The following is a 21,553-nucleotide window of genomic DNA, read 5'->3' as shown; positions in this document are numbered from 1 at the left end:
CCCCCTTTTTTTTGGTCAGCACTGTTTCGCCGGCATGAGTTTTATTATTTTTATTGGACTGTTTTTAATCTTTTTGTATAATTGTATTATTGTATTGATGTGTTTCTGTTGTGCACCGCCCTGATTTAAGAAGGGCGGTATATAAATAAAATTTTTATTTTATTATTATTTATAAGCTTCTGCCCCCACCCCCAGCTAAGGCTCCCCTAAAGGCCTCTGGAACCATTACAAAAACCTCTCAGAGGCCTTTAGGGGACCCTTAGCTGGGGGAGGGAGAAGAAGCTGATCCTTCTTCCCCAGGTGATAAAGGGCAGCTGAAACATGTCCATGTACACCCTGGCTGATGTTTTGCACTTGAGGAAAAAGCAGGGACAAGGAAGCAGTCTTGCCCCCACCCCAGATAAAGGCATGAGTACGCATGAGACTTCATAGTGCTCCAGTCGTATGCTTATTGGGTCTTTTTTGAGACACATTGGAATATTCTTGGGACAAGAATTTGTCCTCTGGTAATCTGTAAAGCACCACTAATAATGGCACAATGTAGAATATTGTTATTCCTGCTATGATCTTCTATGTATTTTTTTTATAAAGGTTTGTCAGTTTCTAATTATTTAATTATTTTTTTACTCACTGTGGGTTGAATATACTTTGTGTTGTTGTTGTTAATGTTATTCATAATTCCTATGCCCTAGGGTGGTCTGTATCATAAAAGTTCTTTGTAAATGGGTGCCAGGACATTACCACGTGTGGCTTTTAAACTGCAGGTACATTGGGAATCAGCTTTGGCAATACCAATCGCATGATGATGACACAACCCATATCTGCTCTGAGCTCAACATGTCCTTTTCCATTTTCAGGGGAAACCCATGAATGACCAAGGGAATAACTTTCCCCTGCTGTTCATGTTCTTTATTTTTAATGAGGCAGCAAAGCTGTGGAAAAAAACACCCACTCAAAAAAAATCCCTAAGGACATGCTGGGAAGGGAAAGGCTGGGAGGAGAAGTTAAGAGATTATGAGAGAGCTCAGGATCTATCTACCATTTTGGACCAATTTGACCTGGAGTTATAGTTTTGGATTGGGAGAGTTGGTTCTCTGGCCCAGGGTCAGTTGTTGAACTTGAAGCAGAAGTCAAAAGGATCACGACGACTTATAATGTTCATAAAGGCCGCCCACATTAGTGCTTATTGGTGACAGGGAGCAGTGTAAATTCATTTTCAAATGGAGAACCAAGGTTCGCTGCCTCTTATTACCTTTCTTGTTACATTAAGATGAGGTCATTGTGATTAAGCTGGTGAGTTTAATTATATACAACTATCTATAACCATGTCAGTTTTATTTTTAAAACTCTGGGTAGTGTACTATTTATTTAACCCAACTGTGTGGAATTTTACAGTTAAAGTTGTTGTGTGTGTGTGTGAGATGCTCTATCATAAACCAAAGAGGATTATCTGTTTTACACTTATAGCAAAAACAATACTGAATAATAAATATTAATCAGAATTACCCATCTACCACTTCACTGTGTGTGACTCTTATCACTTGATCATCACAGGATTCTAGCGTCTAATTCCCATTTCATTGTGCTGTATGTATAGGACAGGCCTTTTAGGTCAAGAGAAGCCAAAATATGATCTGTGAGCTGTATCTGTGTGGGGACCCAATATTGTTTCTGAGCAATCATGGGACAATTTTGGCAGGTCCCCAAGATGTTTTAGGCCCAGGATGGGGCTTTGTTAAGCAAGGAAGTAAAAAACCAAGGACCTAAAACAGCTCAAGGTGATCATCATCATCATCATCATCTCACTTTCTCTCAAAATTGGGACTCAAAGCAAGTTAAAATGTCAAAGAACAATACAATTAAAACATACAAAAGTGAACATTCAAATATGAATCTCATATGAATAAAGGAGGAGATTTCCTCTCATGGCAGTTCAGCATGTCACCATCGTGATGAATGCATCAGATCTGTACAGATCACAGAACCATGTGCAAACTTTTGTATGTGTTTTATTTTTGCTATTTCCCCCCTTTATCTCAGCAAACAGATTTGCAACCTTTTCCTAGGTGAGCCTAAGATCTTGCTCCAAGCATACATACAGTTAGCCTTCACTTCACACCCTGGGATCCAAAGAAGTGATCTGTGCATGAGGCCATGAAGCTATCCTTGTTTCTCTCTTCTTCAGAGATTTACACTATTCCCGTGTACGCATATCACTTCTGTAGATCTTGCTCTCACCACTCTAGCTGCAGTCTATAGCTATAAATATAAAAATCTCCCTCATGTATGCTACACACATCCTTATCCAACAGGAAAACCACTGCCTCTCTGTAAGGATTCTCTTACCACTTGTTAATTCTGAGGTCTACTTTTTAGATGGCCAGCAGGTTTTCGTGACTTATTTGTTCCATTTCAGCTTCAGACCCAAGTTTGTGTGTTTTATGGTAAAGGTGTTTCTTCTTCGTGGTCTCTGTGAATCATACAAATGGGTTTCACTGCGCCTGCGCAGTGCTGCTCGGAACCTACTGGAATCACTGGGCAAAGTTTACTTTGCAACATATAGAAACTTTTTGGTGGTAACTCCGCCCACCCGTTATAAGGCCCCTGCCTTCCCGCTCTTTCCCCAGTTCCTTTTTTCCGCCGTGCTAGCTGCTTGAAGGAACTTCGCTCGCTTCTCTAGCTCTTTGGAATCACTTAGACCTCGGACCGTTTTTGACCACTCTTTGTCTCCCGCCCCTGGTAACTTTGGACTTTCGGACTGTTGACCTCGCTTTGTATTCTCCTCTGGCTTGTCGACTTCGGAAATGCCTGCACCTTTCAAGAAGTGCGACGTTTGCGGGGGCAAGGTGCCCATCCAGGATCCGCACTCCTCTTGCCTGTTGTGCCTCGGCAAGGACCATGATGCCAAGGCTTGCCCGCTTTGCAAGTCCCTCTCGGCGCAAGCCCGGAAAAATCGTGAGTCCCGGCTCACTTCGGCCATCGCCCTGGGCAAGGTACAGGAGGGAGGTCCCCGCTCGTCATCCCTTCCGCCTTCTGTGCCACCTGCTTCATCCTCCAGGGCCAGCGTGTCCAGTGTGACGTCTGTCAGGGCCAGCCTGTCCAGCGTGGTGTCTGTCCCGGCCGGGATAGTGGCTCCCACCACCTCCGATGTGGCCCGTGGCACCAAACCGCCCAGTGCCACCGACGAACCCTCCAAGCGCCCCCATAAGTCATCGGGGACTGAGGGTCTCGAGCTGAAACCGAAATCCGGGAGGAAACCGGACGGCTCGCACGCGAGGGAACGGACTGAGGCGGAGGTCCGGCTCGCTTCGCCTTCATCCTCCAAGGCGTCCAAGGCATCCCGACACGCCTCCAAGCCAAGGGAGCCGGCTTCGTCCTCGGGACCGACGGCTCATAGAGCTAGGTCTCCAAAGCCCTCCTCGTCGGGTCCTGCCGTCCTCTTGGACCTTCCTGAGAACCCCTTCTTCCCACCGGAAGAGACCTCGAGATCGGGAAAGAAGAGGCACCACAAGGAAGCTGATCGGGACCCTGCGCCCAAGAAGTCCAAGCGGCCTAAGGAACATGCTGGGTCGGACTTGCCCTCCGAGCCTAGAGACAAGAAGCGCTCCTCCTCGAAGAAGGCCCGCGCCCCTGCAGTTCTTCCCGGTCCGGAATCTGCTCCTGAGATACAACCGGTCCCGGTGCTGGACACGCCAGCTCAACCCACCATGGACTTCGTCCACGAGGTGGAAGGCGCCGCTCCCTCCTCCCCTCCCGGGGAACTGCCCCCACTGTTCCCCCACTCCGAGGATGAGGAAGACGGAGACGAGGTCCGTAGTTACGAAGCCCCGGACCTGTTCTTCGACTCCGAGACGGGCCGGTACTTTATGTCCGTCCCGAGGGATGTGGCCTTCAAGGAGTTTACAAGGCTCAACCCTCGTCCTGCTGATCCACGGGAGGGCACGTCTGCCTGATCGATCCCGAGTGTCTCGGTTATGGAGAAGCCTCCATCGTCACCCCGCCGGCGCTCTCAGTCCTCGGCAGGCCCCATCCCGATTCGGCCAAGATCCCAGGTCAGGGTTCTGGACATTCCTCTCACCTCTGACACGGATTCTGAGGACGAGCTTCCGCCTCCATCCGACGTTCCCTCGGACGAGGACGACCTCTCGGCGTCTGCTTCCCCGCAGAGGATGCACCACCCAGAACTGTCTTCACCTTCGGATGATGTGCGCTCCTTCAGTGAGCACGTCGTGAAGATGGCCAGGGCTCTCGACATCGAGCTCTCCTTCCCGGAAGATGATGCCCGCGACCCGGTGGAGCATCGCGTGCACGGACGGGTGCCCACACCACCTTGCATTCCCTTGCTTCCGTCCTTGGAGACCATAGTCCGGAGGTCCTGGGACTCCCCGGCCTCCCTGTCCGGCTCCTCCCGCAAGGTTGAATCCCTCTCCAGGGTCGCCTCGGCAAGCTGCACCTGGTTGGCCGATCACCCCAAACTGAACTCGGCAATTGTGGAAGGAGCCCAGCACAGCTTCGTCCCGAAGCAGGCGACCTCCCCCGTAGACCGGGAGGCTAAGAAGGTGGATGGCCTGGCCAAGAAGGCTTACTCTGCAGCGGCCCTTGCGGTGAAGGCCATCAACTATAACGCCTGCATGGGGGCCTATATACAGACTCTTATGGAGTGGAGCTCCCCCCTCATACCGGACATCCCGGACGACGTCCAGAGACAGCTGGTCGAGGTCAGGGACGAGGCCCACTCCATTGGGAGTTGGCTCATCACTGCCTCCAGGAACATGGCTGACTGTGCGGGGAGGGCCATGTCGGCTTCGATGGCACTCCGACGACACGCCTGGTTAAGGGCCTCGGACCTTAACCCTAGCGTCAAGGCGGCCATCGAGGACATGCCGCTCGACGGGACCGGGCTCTTCCATGCCGAAACCGACGACCGCCTGAACAGGAAGTTCAGGATGAAGGCGGCGGCGAAGAAGCATGGGATGTCCTCCGCATCCGTCTCGCCATTTCGGAAGCGGCAGCGCCCGTGGCAGCAACAAGGTCAGTCCCAGGGGACCTTCCCTCAGGATCGGCAGTCTCAACAACAGGGCTCACAGAGGCGCCGTTATCCCTCACAGTCTTCCTCCTCCTCTGGCCGTCGCAACTTCCCGCCTCGGTACCGAAAATCCCGCCGGCAGGACACCGACCAAGGGAAGAAAGAACCTGAAGGGACGCAGCGCGCTTCATCTCCCCTCCTCACCTCTTCTTTTTGGACATTTTGAGGCCCTTTGTTAACACCTGGGCCTCGATAACATCGGACTCGTGGGTTCTCAACATCGTCCGTAGGGGATATGCCCTCGAGTTCCAAGAGCTCCCTCCAACCGGAGCCTTCATGTCCACCCTCCCCTCGGACACCCTTCTCGACGAAGTGCGCACCTTGCTTGAAAAGGGGGCAATCTCCCCTTTACCGCCCGGCCAATATTCCAGGGCCTTTTTCTCCAGGTACTTCACGGTACCGAAAGCGGATGGTGGCATCAGGCCCATCCTGGACTTGAGACAATTGAATTTGTTCCTTGAATACCGTCGCTTCCGAATGGTAACCTTGGCTTCCATTCTGCCTTTGCTTCACCAGGGCCTGTGGTTCGCGGCCGTCGACCTAAAAGACGCCTACTTTCACATTGGGATCTGGGAGTCCCACCGAAGATTCCTCGCCTTCACCGTCGGCTCCACCTCGTACCACTACAACGTGCTCCCTTTCGGTTTGGCCACGGCACCCAGAGTCTTCACGAAGTGCATGGCACCGGTGGTGGCATACCTTCATCAGAAAGGCTTCATGGTCTTCCCATATCTGGACGACTGGCTGTTTGCCGCCGAATCCCGACACGAACTGCAGGAGGCAGTCTCTTTCGCCTTGCTTGGAAGCTAAGCAGGGTCAGCTCTGGTTAGTACTTGGGTAGGAGACTATCAATGAATACAAGGCTCTATAGGCTGTATTTCAGAGAAAGGAAACCACCTCTGAGTTTTCCCTGCCTAAGAAAACCCAATGAAATTAACGGGGTTGCCATAAATACACTGAAGGCACGTAGACACACACACACCATATCATCACTATGGTGCATGTGAGTCAGACTTGCATGGATCATAGAGTCACTGCTGGTTTTGGATATTTTAATTTTGCCCTTGTTTCCTGGCAACATTCATGTCAGAGGTTTGCAACGTGTCCAGCAGTTCAACCCTGCAAAGAATAAAGTGAGCCTAAGACACTTGCTATAATTATGAATGCAGTTGCTGTGAAATTCACACCCCAAGCTTCAAAGAAGTGCTCTGCACATGCAGCTACGAAGCCATACTTACTTTTTCTTCTGCAGAAATCTACAATGTTCCCACATATGCATGTCACTTCTGTCGATCATTTCTGTAGAATGCCCCTGTCATTCTAGCAGTAGTCTATAGCTATAAATATAATCATCACCCTCACACCATGCACCCACATCCTTTTCCAGGAAGACCATTGTGCAGAGGAGGTCATTTCCAGAGCAACTAAAAAGGCCACCTGTCCCTCTGTCTTTTCTTACCACTTGTTAAAAATTGGGCCTTTTTTCTCAATGAGAGTTGCCCAGTTCTTAAGATATCTCTCCTTTTCTACTAACTATTTTCTCGAAGCCCAGCAAATTTTTATGACTCACTTGTTCCATTTCACTTTAGATCCCAAGTTGGCATGTTTTATGGTCAAGGTGTTTACCACAGTTGTTTCCTCTTCACATGAAGTCCTTGGTGAGTTAAGAACCTCTTATTTTAATATTTAATTTGTAAAAAAAAATTTTAAAAGCAAATAAGCAAAATATAAGAAAAAAACCATCCCAACTGCCCAATCCAACCAAATTATGTTAAAATATCCATATTCATTCTTTTCTGAAAGGGAATCCAAGCCATTTGTGAGGAATCTTTCCTGTCCTATTACAGAATCATTTTACCAGTTCACCATTTTTTCTCCTGTTTTTGTTCAGCTCAGTACCATTTTCATTCAATCTAGCTATTAAAATGCATTTGTTTTTTTATCAGTATCCCACTTTTCTCCCAATATGGGACTCAAACCAACTAGTTGATACCCTTATCCTGATTCACAAGATCTCTGGACAGTGCACATATAAAATAAATTTCACAACAATTAGAATAACTTGACATTTTAAAGCTGGAATAAATAATTAAGAGATTGAAAACATACTAAACAATTTAATAATTAAAAACAAGTTCAGACACTTTTAAAGTACAGATCTAGACAAAAAATTTAGAATCCAAAGGTTTTAATGAAAAGCCATGTTTCAACGGTGCCAAAATGAAGCTAGAGTCAGGCCTATCAGATATCTAAGGGGAGTACCAAAGTTTTCATTGTTGGTGTCAAGTCATCTCACCTTATGGTGATCCTGTCATACATTTTCTTGTAAGATTCAGTCTGGAAGCTTTGCCATCGCCTACTTGCCATGAGAGATCATGACTTGCCCAAGGTCACCAAGTGGGTTTCCATGGCAGAGTAGGGATTCAAATCTTGGTCTTCCAGAAGCCTAGCTCAGTATTCAAAACCATGCCATTTCATCACAAGTCTTCACAGTTGTTAATTTCATAATTATATTTAAACATGGCAGAGCTTTTACTTGCCAGAGCCTTAAAGAGTAATAAGATAACAGTTGTAGCCATAAGATAACTAGACAGCATTGAAGTTGTTGTATTGTGACTTGTTATTTGCAAATAGCTACTTCCAAGCCTAACTGTTTGCAAGCCATTTTTGGAAGCTGTATAATGTATCTTCTGTAGTCGATTGCAAAGCTAAAAAAACATCTGAAGAAGGTAATAATTGCCTGCTTTCTGCAGAGTCACAGACATAGGTTACCTTTCTGTCATATATTCACCCAAGGGAAAATGCTAATGCTTCCTTAATTTAAGCAAGGTAATATTTAGACACATTTATTTATTTCAGATAAATTCATTTCTAAAAGATATGAAGACTTTTAGGATTTGTCTACACTGGCGGGAAACCTTATACTCACCCTGTCATGGCTGTGACCTACTCCTCCTAATTTGGTGTCATCTGCAAATTTGATAAATATACCCCCAATTCTGTCATCCAAGTCATTGATAAAGATGTTGAATAGCACTAGGCCTAGGAAGAGCCCTGTGGCATCCCACTTGTCATTTCTCTCCAGGATGAAAAGGAGCCATTGTTGAGCACCCTTTGGGTTCGGCTAGACAACCAATTACAAATCCATGTAACAGTTGCATTCTCTAGCTCACATTTTACAAGCTTGTTTGCAAGAATGTCATGGGGAACCTTGTCAAAGGCCTTACTGAAATCGATGCTCATGTCTGCTGAAGACTATCTCTTTGGGCACGTTTTTGGTAATATCTGTGTTGTTGCCATTACTGTCCATTTCTGGAGTCATGTTTGTTCCATCCATTTCTTCTATCTCCTTGTTTATGGCACCTTTAGATGCTTGACTGCATGCCATAGTTACCTCACTCACAAGTAATAGTCAGTTTCTTCTTCTTTCTCTCTTTCTGAACTTTTACAATCTCTTAATCCTTCCAGAAACATGCCCACAACTCCCATTCCATGGTCTCATTCTTCTGTTTTCCCCACCTGTTCATCTCATGCCCTCTCTCTCTCTGACATGTACATTGTGTAGTTTCCTTCCTGCATACACACACTATCATGGTTGCTGCTCATGTCCATCCACCATTCCCGTGACATAGTGAAGGTGGACAGGGAATAACATAGCAAACAAAAATACTTCTCCCCATTTCATTCCCTGTGAAATCCACCCTCCAATTTTACACTAAATTTTCAATAGAAAAAAAGTACATTCTAGTTACACAGAACATACAACTCCTTTGTTATAATAGCTCCACTGTGTGCTAGCCAGTTCCCAAGCACAATGCAAGGTGCTGGTTATGACTTATAAGACCTTATCCTCCTATATTAGCTTATCCAAATGCTAAAATTTCAAGTACAACACTTCTTTCATAACGGAAGTTCCCATTATTTAAGAAATGGCTGCTCCGCGAACGCTTTGACAACAGGAGAGAAGTGAGAACCATTATCCCAGCCTTACACACACAGCTGGGGTATTTCCACATCTAGGTGTGATGAGCACTTCCTGACCATGGTTGCATAGGTCAGCTACCTTTAAGTACTACTCCTTGCCATTTGCTGACTTCCTCTTGTGGCAGAAAGTCTCTTCTGTTCATCTCCAGCTTTCAGCATGGCTGGAGAACTTGTTTATGCTGATCTCAAGGTCCCTTCTGAATCGGAACCAACCTTTGCAAGGACACTCCATTCTTCTCCACAGTTATGTAAGTGAGTGTGAGCATCATTAGTTTGTTTCTAAAAGTTAGTTGCTGTTTTGCAGCTCTGGGTCCAAAAATAGCACAAGTAGCTTAGAATCTCATGATTCTGTGCTGATTTTTCTAGTTGTTTGTGTGTGAAGTTTGTGCAAATATGTTGGGGATATGCTCACAGAAAACTGTATGCTCTATATAGAAGTGGAATAGCATATAAGTTGTATCACCCCACCATTGTATATTGTTTTAGAAGAATCAGTATATACAGTACATGGGTGCTTTGTATTGCAGTGATTAAAGCTCACATTGTTGGACCACCCTTAAATTTATGGCATGAGTTGCCATGTCCAAACCCAGTTTTAAGGTGGAGAAAAGTGGTTCCAATAATTTTTTAGAACAGAGGTGTACACAGAGGTTTGAGTCTGTGAAATTTTGCCTTCAGTGTTTGATTCTGGGGGTATTTTTGTTTGTTCTGTTTTGTTTTGAACAATGTATTGCTTTCAATCAGGGATACAGGAAAATTAAAGAATAGCAGCAACAATTGTGTGGCCTAGAAATTATTTAATTACTGGGATTTGAAAGGGCAAATGGAAGTAAAAACACACCGCTGATGCCTATTTTTAAGTCTACTGAGAAACAATATTTAGATTTTAGTGGTTTATTGGTATAATGATAAAGAGATAGATGTGGATAATTTTATACTAGGAGGAATGAGAAGGAAATACATTTGTGTTTTCAACCATCAGTCAATTGGATGATGATGAAATTTGCCAGTTATATGACAAAAAGCATTCTTTGGCTTCAATAATTAGCTGTCATTTTTCACAGATACTTTCCAGCGTCCTGACTGGCAAAAGATCATTCTATGGATTGCATGCATTGGGAATGTTATCCTGCTGGTAGCTCTGATAATCTTGTGTGAGTATCAGTGAAGTGTAGTTTATAACTAATTGTGTTTTTAGTGGGTACTTTGGAGTGGGGGAATAACACAGTGCATTTGTTCAGCTTTCCAAAAACACACCCACAAAAAACTGCACCACTGCTGTTTCTTTATTTTTAAATCATGGAATGAAAATACTTTTCTATTTTATTTTAAAAGATAAAATACAAATAAGAAGTACAAAAAAGCAACAAGATAAAATCAACATCAGTGTTGAATTCCAAAATATCCTCCATTTTGAGCATGACCAAGAAGTATGAATTTATACTTAAATTAGTGTTTTTAATGTATATACTACATTTTTGAATAGCCTACATTTTACAGTGCCTTGTCCTCCTTTGCAAGTATGATATCTGGTCACCCTGCCATTTGAGCTATTGCCTCTTCTAAAAATGAGGTAAGCTTCTTGTTTTTAAAAGTCTGACCCACAGTCCCACATTTCTGAAGGCGGAACTGCTAGTGGATTCTGGAAATGCCCAAACTTCATGTTTCTTTGATTTAATCTCTGGCTGAGGATCTCTTTCCTTATTTCTTCAAAAGGCATGCTTTGTCAAGGGTGCAAATTAAACATTTTAGAAAAGAATGGCAAGGATGTCTACAAAAGGGGATTTTCTAAAGGAACAGACAAGATCAACATGGCAAAGCTATTTTCTAAAAATAAAGTTGGTCTGATAAACACAGCCAAATAGGGGTAAACTGATGAGGCCTTAATATTTCCTAGGCTAATTATATATTAGCCTAGGAAACATGGATCTCCACATTAAAAGCTTGTGCTGTCTATACCAGCCTTCCCCAACTTGGGACACTCCCCCCCCCCCCCAAGGTTAGACCAAACTTTGGTCCCTGACATCCCAGCCTCTATCCACTTCCACTAAAGTCCAAAACACACTGTAGAAATAATCCAGTTTGAGACCACGTTAACTGTCCTGGCTCAGTGCTAGGGAATTCTGTGAATTGTAATTTGTTGTGACACCAGAGCCGTCTGACAGACAAGGCTAAATGTCTCACAAAACTACAATTCCCAGAATTCCCTAGCATTGAGCCAGTAGTTTTCCAATGTAAATTCTTGATAATATTGCTAGTTTAGCCTTTACTCCCATTGTCCCTATTTTTCACTGCTCATTTTTGAGCAGTGAAAATTAGTTTTCAAACATAAGTACAAACTGTCCCTGCTCCATCAATCCATCATATTGGAGCTTCATGTTTTAAGGCATTTGGTCTGATTTTATGTAATTTGCTAGGTACAATTTATTTGTAAAGGAATGTGAATGGAAGAGAAAGCAACAGAGAAGGCAAGAAATTATGAAGAAATATAGAAGAGAAGGGGAAAGAAAGAGATGGAAACAGAAAAGTTAAATAGAGTATCACTGACTTGGACAGTGTGGTATGCTCCAGCTGTTGACAGCACAGACTCACATACCGTTTTCACACACAGTTACATGGAATACAGCTATTTGTATATACAACATATACATGTAAAGTAGCCATGAACATTTCAAGGAATATGCCCTGAATCTCTTGAGTTATATACTACATATAACTCAAGAGATTAGGGCATATTCCTTGAAATCTGGTTTCTTTTCATTGTCTAATATAATATGTTTTCTCTTGAGCTACCAATATTAGAAAGGCTTGAATTCAAGTGTCCTTAGATTTTTAATTTTGTAAACTTACATGTTTGGCCAACGTTTTGGCAAACCATTGCAGTGTAGTTATGTTCATCTTTCCATGTCCCAACATTTGGGACATGTATAAATTACACAAAAATTAAACACTTTAGTGCTGAAATTATGGGTGGGAGAAATGCTGATATCTTATAGTACAGTGTGGAAAAGACACTCAGAGTGAAAAAAGTTCACAGAAGATCAAATTACTCTAAACAGATGTAAACAAGCCTTTGTCCTCTGCCTGCTGCTTTCCTTGTCCAAAACTGTTCATCAGACTACAATTTAGTCTTTCAGCTCCTGAACTCCTTTATTTTCTTGCTGATGGTAACTAATTTGGCTGAGGTGTAAGAAATGCCCTTTCCGCTGTCTGGGCCTGCTTGCCACCAAAAGACAGCTCTCTGCTTGCTCTCAGCAAAGACTGTTCCCCAACTAAAAACCTCTAGCTATAGCACAGCATGCTGGGAAAGGGCAAACCAAACCTGGAAATAATGCAGGGGAAACCTACAGCTCCTCCCACAAACTAATACAATGATTTTTCTACACTAAAATAATCTAAGGCCTGAACCAACACGAAAGAAAATGCAGGGGAAATTTCAATCAGTCCTGGCAGGACATCACAGACACGTTCCCCCTATCCAGTTCCCTACATAGTCATCCACCAAGGCAACCATAGCTGATGGTGTCCTATAGCCAGGCCTGAAGCCAGACTGAAATGGATCCAGATCCATTTCATCCAGAAACCCACAGAGTTGGGAGGCCACCACATGCTCCAATACCTTGCCCAAAACTGGTAGCTTGGACATGGGCCAATAATTATCCATTATAGAGGCATAAAGAGGGATGGCTTTTCCAATGAAAGGTCTCAAAAGGATCTCCATTAGGAAATTCTGCTTTGTTATAGAGAGACGTTGACTACCCCCTTCACCCACTCAGCCTGTCCCCATGTGGTCTGATTAATAAGCCAGAAAGGGCAAGAGTTTAGTATACATATGGTACCTTTCACCTCACTAAGTGTCCTGTCCACATCCGCAGGCTAAATAAACTGAAAGTACCCAATAACAATGGACAAATAGGAGCCAAAGTGACATCCACTGGAATTGTATCAACTACCCTACCAGAACTTTGAGATCTTCAGGAAAAGGCTTTCTTTTGGTCCCACCATCATCACAGGCTCAGTTGGTGAGAATATGTGACCTGTGAGACCATGTGGCTGTTATCACCTTCTGTAAGGCCCTTCCGCAGGAGGCTAGGCTGACCTCCTCCCTGCTTTCTACATGGCTTGGGCCCAACCTATCTAAGGGATCGCCTGCTTCCATATAATCCGCCCCGTACACTCAGGTCCTCGGGAGGAATTTATTACAGCCCTTAAAGACCAGGTTGACGGCGACCTCCCAGAGGACATTCTCTGCAGCCACTCCCAACTTATGGAATGGCCTGCCAGACGAGATCCGTCAAATTACCAATCTAGAGAGCTTTAAAAAGGCCATTAAGACGGATCTCTTCCGGCAAGCCTTCCTGGAATAAAATGCTCAGCCACAAATAAGACTTCCGATCCAGTGAACTCTGCCCGTGATGATTTTTATTTAGCTTAGTCGGTTTTAATATATAGTTTTTAATCTTACATTGTTTGATCTTGTTTTAAGGGGGGTATTATGTATATATGGATGTATTTTAACCTGTTGTATGCCGCTTTGATTGCCTGGCAAAAAGCGGGATAGAAATAAAAAAAATATTTCTTATTTATTTCTTTTTGTATATTGTTTTGAATAATGTTTTCATTTTAACTGATCTTCTTTGGAAGCCACCTTGGGTCCCACCCTGGAAGAAAGGTGGCATATAAATAAAATAAAATAAAATACAGAATCCAAGTCAGAGCAAAGCTGAGCGATTTTATCTGCAAAGTTCTGTGCAAATTTTCACAGTGGGCTCAACCACAGTTGAGTGGTCTGCATTTTATGACCATTCAGAACAGCTCTGTTGAAAAGCTTCTTGCAGATGCAATGGTGGCAGCAAAAAGATAATTTCTTTGCTGCCTGCACTGTCACATAGTAGGACTTCAAATAAGCTCTAGCCTGTGTTCAGTCAGACACTATTTCTTTTGCCAGTGTCTCTTTAGTGTCCATCTCACTCACTCCAGCACCACCAACTCCATGCAATGGGAGATTGCAGCACCTTTGAGAATAACTGAAAGATAGAAGTTGGTAGCATGAGTTTCATATTCTTGACCTTACTTCCTCAGATGCAGGGGTCTGGTTTGGCATAAAAAAGAACACCCAGGAGCAGTTTTATCCACTGACCATTCCAGGGGTTAGCCAGAGTTTCAGCAGAACTGCTTGCCAGTGGATTTTCATGGCTAAGAGGGGATGTCATAATATTACATTCAAACCACTACACTACGCTGGCTCTACTATGTAAATTATAATATGCATATTATTAATTTGCATTCCAGTTATGCCAATTTGCATTCGTTATGCAAATTTAGCACCTTAATTATTGCATTCTTCTGCCACTGTTTCATCCTTGATACCATTTGACTATCAGCTACTTTTCTAAGAGAACTAATAGAATAATGTTAATTGTGTTGGACCTGGCACAGAGAGACTCAAGTTCGCATCTGTTTGATTGTAGAATCTACCATGTTGCATTGTGTGATCAGTACCTCTTAATCAAATCTACCATTCAAGAAGGCTTGCAGAACAAGAACCATGTAAAGTAGCCATGTACATTCCTGGTGTGGCAGATAACCACCTTTTATTATGCACAGTCATGTCTGTTGCATGGATAAAATGGAGGATGAGGGATCCTGGACTTGAGAAGGCTGCTTTTAAAAAATAATACATCAAATAAAATGCACATTTGGAGGTGAAGTGCTGATATAGAAAATCTTATCAGACAGTTAGTAGATGTGCTGGAGGACAGAACTCCTAAAAATGTGATGTCCAGGTCAAACAGGGAATTGTGAGTGATGAAACTGGTCTTGTTCAAGACCTATCTGACAGCATTTCCTCATCTATATGACTAGCAGCAATGCAAGAATCTCATCTTGTCCTGCAGCTGGTCACCATGTCTTCTATTTCTTTTCCATTCTTTCCATCTATGCTTCCAATTTGAATCTGGATGTTAAGGCCTTTTACGTACCTGGTTTGTTTTTCTAAAAGCTCTGCGGCTGGAGGTCAAGACAGAAAAGGGTGGGATGACTATGGAATGCAGTGCCTCTTCAGACAGCACCTTTCAGTCTCATCTGAGAAGCAAACTCTGCAACCAGAGCCAGGGTATCTCCTCAGGTAGGGCATATGTAACTTGTAGCTTTTTCCCTTCCCCATATTTCAGACATGGAAGATGTCAAACTATCTTTCTACCTGGCTCAGTATTGTCTTCTCTGATCTGCAGGGCTATCCCAAGACATTTTGCAGTCTGAAGTAAAAGACGTTGTAGTGTCCCTTCACATTCCATATGTAGAAGCTGTCTAGGAACTACAATTTTTCTTCAGCACTGACAATGGATTAACATTTTCAAACTCACCCCAAGGTGGCAGGCTAACTTAGGGGATGCAGGGTAGACTACTCAGCACACCCAAGTTTGCCTGACAACATCTTGCTGTTGCTGCCCTAACAACTACCAGAGAAGGTACCTGGTTCACTCTGCCTAATGGAAAGGCTTGCTGTGCTACTCTTACTGGCCCTGGGGTCTTAAGCAAAGGATATTTCCCATCAGTAAATGCTAAACAAATGTAAAACAACAGCAGCAACAACAACAGCAACTAAATTGTAGTCTGATGAACAGTTTTGCGCAAGGAAAGCAGCAGGCAGAGAGGATAAAGGCTTGTTTACATCTGTTTAGAGTCATTTGATCTTCTGTGAACCTTCTTCACTCTGAGTGTCTTTTCCATACCTGTACTATAAGATATCAGCATTTCTCCCACCCATAATTTCAGCACTAAAGCATTTAATTTTTGTGTAGTTTATACATGTCCCAAATGTTGGGACTTGGAAAGATGAACAGAACTACACTGCAATGGTTTGCCAAAACATTGTCCAAACATGTAAGTTTACAAAATTAAAAATCTTAGGACACTTGAATTCAAGCCTTCCTAATATTGGTAGCTCAAGAGAAAACATGTTATATTAGACAATGAAAAGAGAAAAGATTTCAAGGAATATGCCCTAAATCTCTTGAGTTATACAGTCGGTCCTTCTTATACATGGATTTTTTATACACGGATTTAAGCATACACGGTTTGAAAATGTTCCAAAAAAGTATAAATTTACCTTGATTTTCCATTTTTTATAAGGGACACCATTTTGCTATGTCATTATAAGCAATGGGACTTGAGCATACACGGATTTTGTTATACACGGGGGATCTTGGAACCAAACCTCAGCGTATAACTAGGGTCCACTGTATGTTGTATATACAAATAGCTGTATTCCATGTAACTGTGTATGAAAACGGTATGTAAGTCTGTGCTGTCAACAGCTGGAGCATACCACACTGTCCAAGTCAGTGATACTCTATTTAACTTTTCTGTTTCCATCTCTTTCTTTCCCCTTCTCTTCTATATTTCTTCATAGTTTCTTGCCTTCTCTGTTGCTTTCTCTTCCATTCACATTCCTTTAAAAATAAATTGTACCTAGCAAATTACATAAAATCAGACCAAATACCTTAAAACATGAAGCTCCAATATGATGGATTGATGGAGCAGGGACAGTTTGTACTTATGTTTGAAAACTAATTTTCACTGCTCAAAAATGAGCAGTGAAAAATAGGGACAATGGGAGTAAAGGATTTACATTGGAAAATACTTTTAAATGGAAAATAAAAATATATTTTAATATTTTTAACTATGTACCCTAGTTAAGGTGCCTTGTATCCTATGATTCACTTCATCATCTCAATAAAACCAATAGATATTTACAAATATATGTGCATACAAATAAAAAAAAAGTAATGGCAATTTTAATGCATGTAAATCTTCAATATTTTTGTTGATATGCAACCCCAAATTTAAAAGCCAGAGTTACCTAAACATACTAATGTGTCTGCAGAAGTTAAAATAGGGCTTAATATGATACAAAAAAGCCTTCAAAAGACGTTACAGAGCTACCAGTCAGACATTATGTACCTGCCCCCATCTCAGTGAAACCACTGTTGTTGGTTTCAAATAAAGTGATACATTTTTTAAAACACATAATATATTCAGGTGTACATCACTAGGATTGCTTTGGTGTACAAGCCAAATTTCAGGTATCTGATTCATGATGTGGAATCCCTATGCAGAATAGCAATACTGGACAACCCATGTCAACAATTGGATGCTATTGTGCAATGTATAACTGCAATGCAAAACTATAATTGCTATATATTTAACTCCACTTTTACCACTGTCAGTAGAATATGTCTGCTGCACCATTGTTAAGAATTCAGTCTGCATGCATAGTATGCAGTACTGATATATATGCCACTGACAAGGTGACAGCCTATGTATTTTTCTTCCTGAATCACCCCTGAACAGTGAAGGAGAGATGTTTTAATATCATGATATCATGGCACGCATCCTCCCTCTGTCCAATTTCCTACTTACAAAACAGAGCTGCAAACATCATTCAGAGAGGAACTGGAAATCAGGATTTGTTTATTTTTTTTGCGCACAGAAAGCTAAATGTCTCACAGAACTATAATTCCATAGTATTGAGCCATGGCAGTTAAAGTGGACTCAGACTGATTATTTCTACAGTGCAGATGCAGCCAAAGAGCAATACTAAACAGAACTGAAGATTAATCAAAGGGCAAAAATATATGCAAAAGTACAGGAAGACTATGTTGTTCAGCCAAGGATCAACTGGAACAGGAAGACATCTAATAGTGCTTCCTGTACAGGAGAACTCAATGGCCAGTCTGCATGAGCAGTTATTTCAGAGCTTCACTGATGCTTCACCCATGTTTCACTGTCTAAATACAAAACGCAATTTGAAGTTCAGTGGCTGACTACAGGGGGGCAGTAACACACATAAATCTAAACTTTTAAAAGTGCTCATGAGAACATTAATGGTCTGCTTGACTTTTCCTCTCCAGTGAATTCCACTTGCCAAGTTTGCCCTGCGTACTGGGTCCTTCACAGAGACAAGTGTTACTGGTTCCAATCAAAGAACCCTTTAAAAACATGGAACGATAGCCGAGATGACTGCTTGGCAAGGAAATCTCAACTGCTGGTAATCCAAGACATGGAGGATATGGTAAAGAAAACAAAAATAGATTTCCTAAGTGTGTTCATACACAGACGTATCTAAAGAAAGCTCCATTGAGTTAAACAGAGCTTAATTCAACATCAGAATGTAGATCACAGGCTTAATCCGACAGAAGGGATGTAGAACCTAATCAGAGTTGATCCTGTTTCCAGACTACTAATATAAACCCTGAACTTTGGAGAACTTGATCATTGAGGGTCAAACTGTACGTTTAATACATGTAATCATAGCCTGATGGGTATTTTGATTTAAAGAAAACTTTGATTTAAAATTTGAAGAATGTTTTTAATAGAATAGAAGGAGAATGTGAGTGTTTGTATCTAGTGTCCCCAGATCTCAGAGCATGAACCCTTTCCTCTGAACCTTCAGGAAAAATCTCAGTATGAGAGTGTACCTTCAAAATAAGTTTATTTGTTTGCTTTAACTCTGTACTGCTGTTGGCTGTGCTGCAAGCTTCAGATTCTTCAGAGATTCTACCTTACCTTCTCCCCTCCTGCTGCTCCTTTCAACATTTCCCAAACTGCAGCCACTTCCAGGGCTAAGTGAGAATTTATTTTATTTATTTACTTCATTTGTATGTTGCCTTACTCCCAGAAGGAGCAACGAGCATGGGAAGTATTCAGTATTCACCATGTCTGGAACTGCTGAATATGGTACCACAAGATGGTTGCTTTGTAGATTTTTCCTACCTTGTTAATTTGACCAGTACTGTTCCCGTCTTCTTCCCCCATGCTAAAACACTGAAGCTGCTCCGTAATGTCCAGACTAAGTCTGAGGCACCATTCTAAGCAAAGAATGATGCAAATGTCTTCTTTCTTCAGTTCTACTCGGTAGGATGTAAACATTCATTCCGTTTGTTCTGAATTATGATCAAGGTGAATAGGTCATTAGTTTATGTCTTTGCAGTTTTTAATTTTTCTCTTTATTAAAAAAACAGAACAGAAAATTAGGTTGCACAAAGTAATAAATCCTGTGCAAATGCACATCTTTGCCAAACAAGTTTCTCTTTCTCCATAGCTTTCACAGCCTACTGCAAATACGATGGTGCAGCATCAATTATACAAACTGACTGTTACCAGCACACACTATTAAAAGTGCAATGCCCTGTTGGACCAGATCAAAGTTCTACCTAGTCCCATCTCTTATTTCACACAGTGGTCAGCCAAAAGCCTATTGGAAGCCCAGAAACAATACATAAGGACGATAGTATTTTTGCAACTCAGCAGTGATCATTATGTCTTCCTACATATGAGTCTTCTCAAAACAAATTCTCAAGTGGTGGAAGCCTCATAACAGATTGTCACTGTGAAAGTGGTGAGAGAGAAGCTCAAGTATTCCATTCTAATACTAGTCTTTATTCCCTGAATGGGAAGAAGCAGCAGCGCTTTTGCTTTGAAAAAATTACTATAAAAGATTGGTAACCCTTTGGTGGGTTCTTTCAGAGGTGCTCAGAGTCTGTGGCCTTTTTTGAACTGAGCTGTGGAATTTAACATCATTCGAATAGTTAGAAAGTAATAGTAGTTTGTTGTCACCCAAAATCCTTGCTGTTTTTGTTTTTCAATAGGATTTTGTAACAGAAAATATACCAAATGTACATTATACCTATTGGATTGGATTCTCCTTGTCATTACCAATGAAGAATTGGATATGGGTTACAGGCTCCCAGGTCAGCAAGTCGCTGTGAGTTTATTTTTTCATAGTAATTTTGCTTGACAGGCTGATGACAAAAATACAGAGGTATTAGAGGAATTGATGAGTTCAGCATGATTCCAGATTAAGTTGCCAACATTCTCACTAGAGAAGGAGAGTTAAGGCAGAGATTCAGTAGGGTGAGTGACAGATAATGGAAAGAAGAACTAGGAACTCAAAGTTGGAGTTAAGGCAAAATTGGGACAGGGGGACAAATTGCTTCTGATGGGAACTGGGAAATGTTATCAAATGCCGAGCAGCTAGAATTCCTTCCTTCCTTTTCTAGATTTCAGGAGCAAAAACATGAGGAAGACAAGCACTGTGGAGCAATAAAAAACAAGAAAATCATCTCTGAGCCCTGCAGCAGTATATTGAGGTGGATTTGCCAAAAAGACCCTGTATTAATATGACATTACATGTTGGTGGTGCATAAGATAATTACATATATGCCATTTTGTTATTTGCTATGACCACAAAATAGAAATAGATATATGGAAGAAGACAGATTTGTACACAATAGAGAGTTTAATGCTTCTGTCTTAATATAAAATAACTGCATTTCAAGATGCTAAGCTAAAGGATTCTACTACACTTTCTGCTAACCACTGAAAGGTCAGGATCAGCAGCAATTTATAAAGAAAACTTGTTGGTGGATGGATTCAGACCTCTTCTCATATTCTGGGTTTGATCCAGAATGTGGTGGTGTTTGTGAATAGTGATGTAAAACTTTTTATCATCTCATCCCCTCAAGTGACAGGAAATATTATTTCCCTTCTCACTGCTGTGCAGAAAAGCAAGCAAGTAAAGTGGCTCCTCTCTATAGGTGACAAGGATCATATACACAAAGGATGTTATTTACTCCAGCCCCTAGATGGTGTCATAACTTTCATGTAATTTCATAGTATTGAAATCCTATAAACTCTAATGCCAGCCATAGATGCTGGCGAAACGTCAGGTATAAATTCTTCCAGAACACAGCCACTAGCCCGAAAAACCCACAAAAAATGCTGGATGCCAGCCATGAAAGCCTTTGATTTCACATCCCATAAACTGTTATCTGTATACTGTATCTGCCATAAAAGTCCTTTTACCCTGGGAAATCCTGAAATGATTTCTGTGAGCATTAATCCAGTTAGCTCCCCATTACTCTGTCGGGAACTTAGTTCAACACATTTGGATGTCTGGGTACTGCAGAAAATCTTAGATTTTTAGTTACATAAATTGTTTTTTTTTTAAACAACAACAACAACAACAAACTGATTGTGGGAGTTTTAATTCAGAATCCTGTTTTTTCCAACTCTGGAGACTAGCATGCAGTTGAAGGCTTTTGTGGGTGATATCCCTAGGTTTTTGTGGGTTTTTGGGTTATGTGGCCGTGTTCTGGAGGAATTTATTCTTCACATTTCTCCTGCATCCGTGGCTGGCATCTTCACAGGGTGATGGCATGTAAATACCTCATGCACTGCCTCAATGATGCTACTGGTTAACATCTAGGGATACCTGTGTCGGCCACAGCAAATCCAATAACATTCAAACAACTATACTTTTATTGGGCCAAACAAAATGCATACTTACATGTTGCAAGCTTTCAAAGTCACACTGGCTTCTTCATCAGGCAAACAGGAGAAAGAAATTGAAGATGTTAGTTGCCTTGGAGTGGAGTAGTCGCAATAATAACCACCAACACTTATATAGGAAGGAAAAAG

General features: G+C 42.2%; 1 protein-coding gene across 1 annotated transcript; it reads left to right on the top strand.

Annotated features, from left to right (window-relative positions):
• The first annotated feature begins 9,183 nt into the window (after positions 1 to 9,183).
• Positions 9,184 to 20,257, top strand: LOC149321073 (killer cell lectin-like receptor subfamily B member 1B allele A). Its single transcript, XM_089503272.1, has 6 exons — positions 9,184 to 9,318; positions 10,135 to 10,224; positions 15,072 to 15,185; positions 17,986 to 18,146; positions 19,723 to 19,838; positions 20,134 to 20,257. The coding sequence occupies exons 1-6, from the start codon at positions 9,228 to 9,230 to the stop codon at positions 20,255 to 20,257; spliced, it is 696 nt and encodes a 231-aa protein (XP_089359398.1). The 5' UTR covers positions 9,184 to 9,227.
• Positions 20,258 to 21,553: the final 1,296 nt, after the last annotated feature.

Source organism: Sceloporus occidentalis, unplaced genomic scaffold, assembly GCF_023333645.1.
Source record: "Sceloporus occidentalis isolate IW3139 unplaced genomic scaffold, rSceOcc1.0.p SCAF_1, whole genome shotgun sequence".
Classification (NCBI taxonomy): Eukaryota; Metazoa; Chordata; class Lepidosauria; order Squamata; family Phrynosomatidae; genus Sceloporus; species Sceloporus occidentalis.
This window is presented reverse-complemented; position numbering and strand designations above follow the sequence as displayed.

Excerpts from the sequence above, each read along its gene's own strand:
- LOC149321073 (XM_089503272.1), top strand. The coding sequence starts at position 9,228 with ATGGCTGGAGAACTTGTTTATGCTGATCTCAAGGTCCCTTCTGAATCG. Across the intron at positions 15,186-17,985 it reads ACTCTGCAACCAGAGCCAGG|TGAATTCCACTTGCCAAGTT; the intron begins GTATCTCCTCAG and ends TTTCCTCTCCAG. Across the intron at positions 19,839-20,133 it reads TCCCAGGTCAGCAAGTCGCT|ATTTCAGGAGCAAAAACATG; the intron begins GTGAGTTTATTT and ends TTCCTTTTCTAG.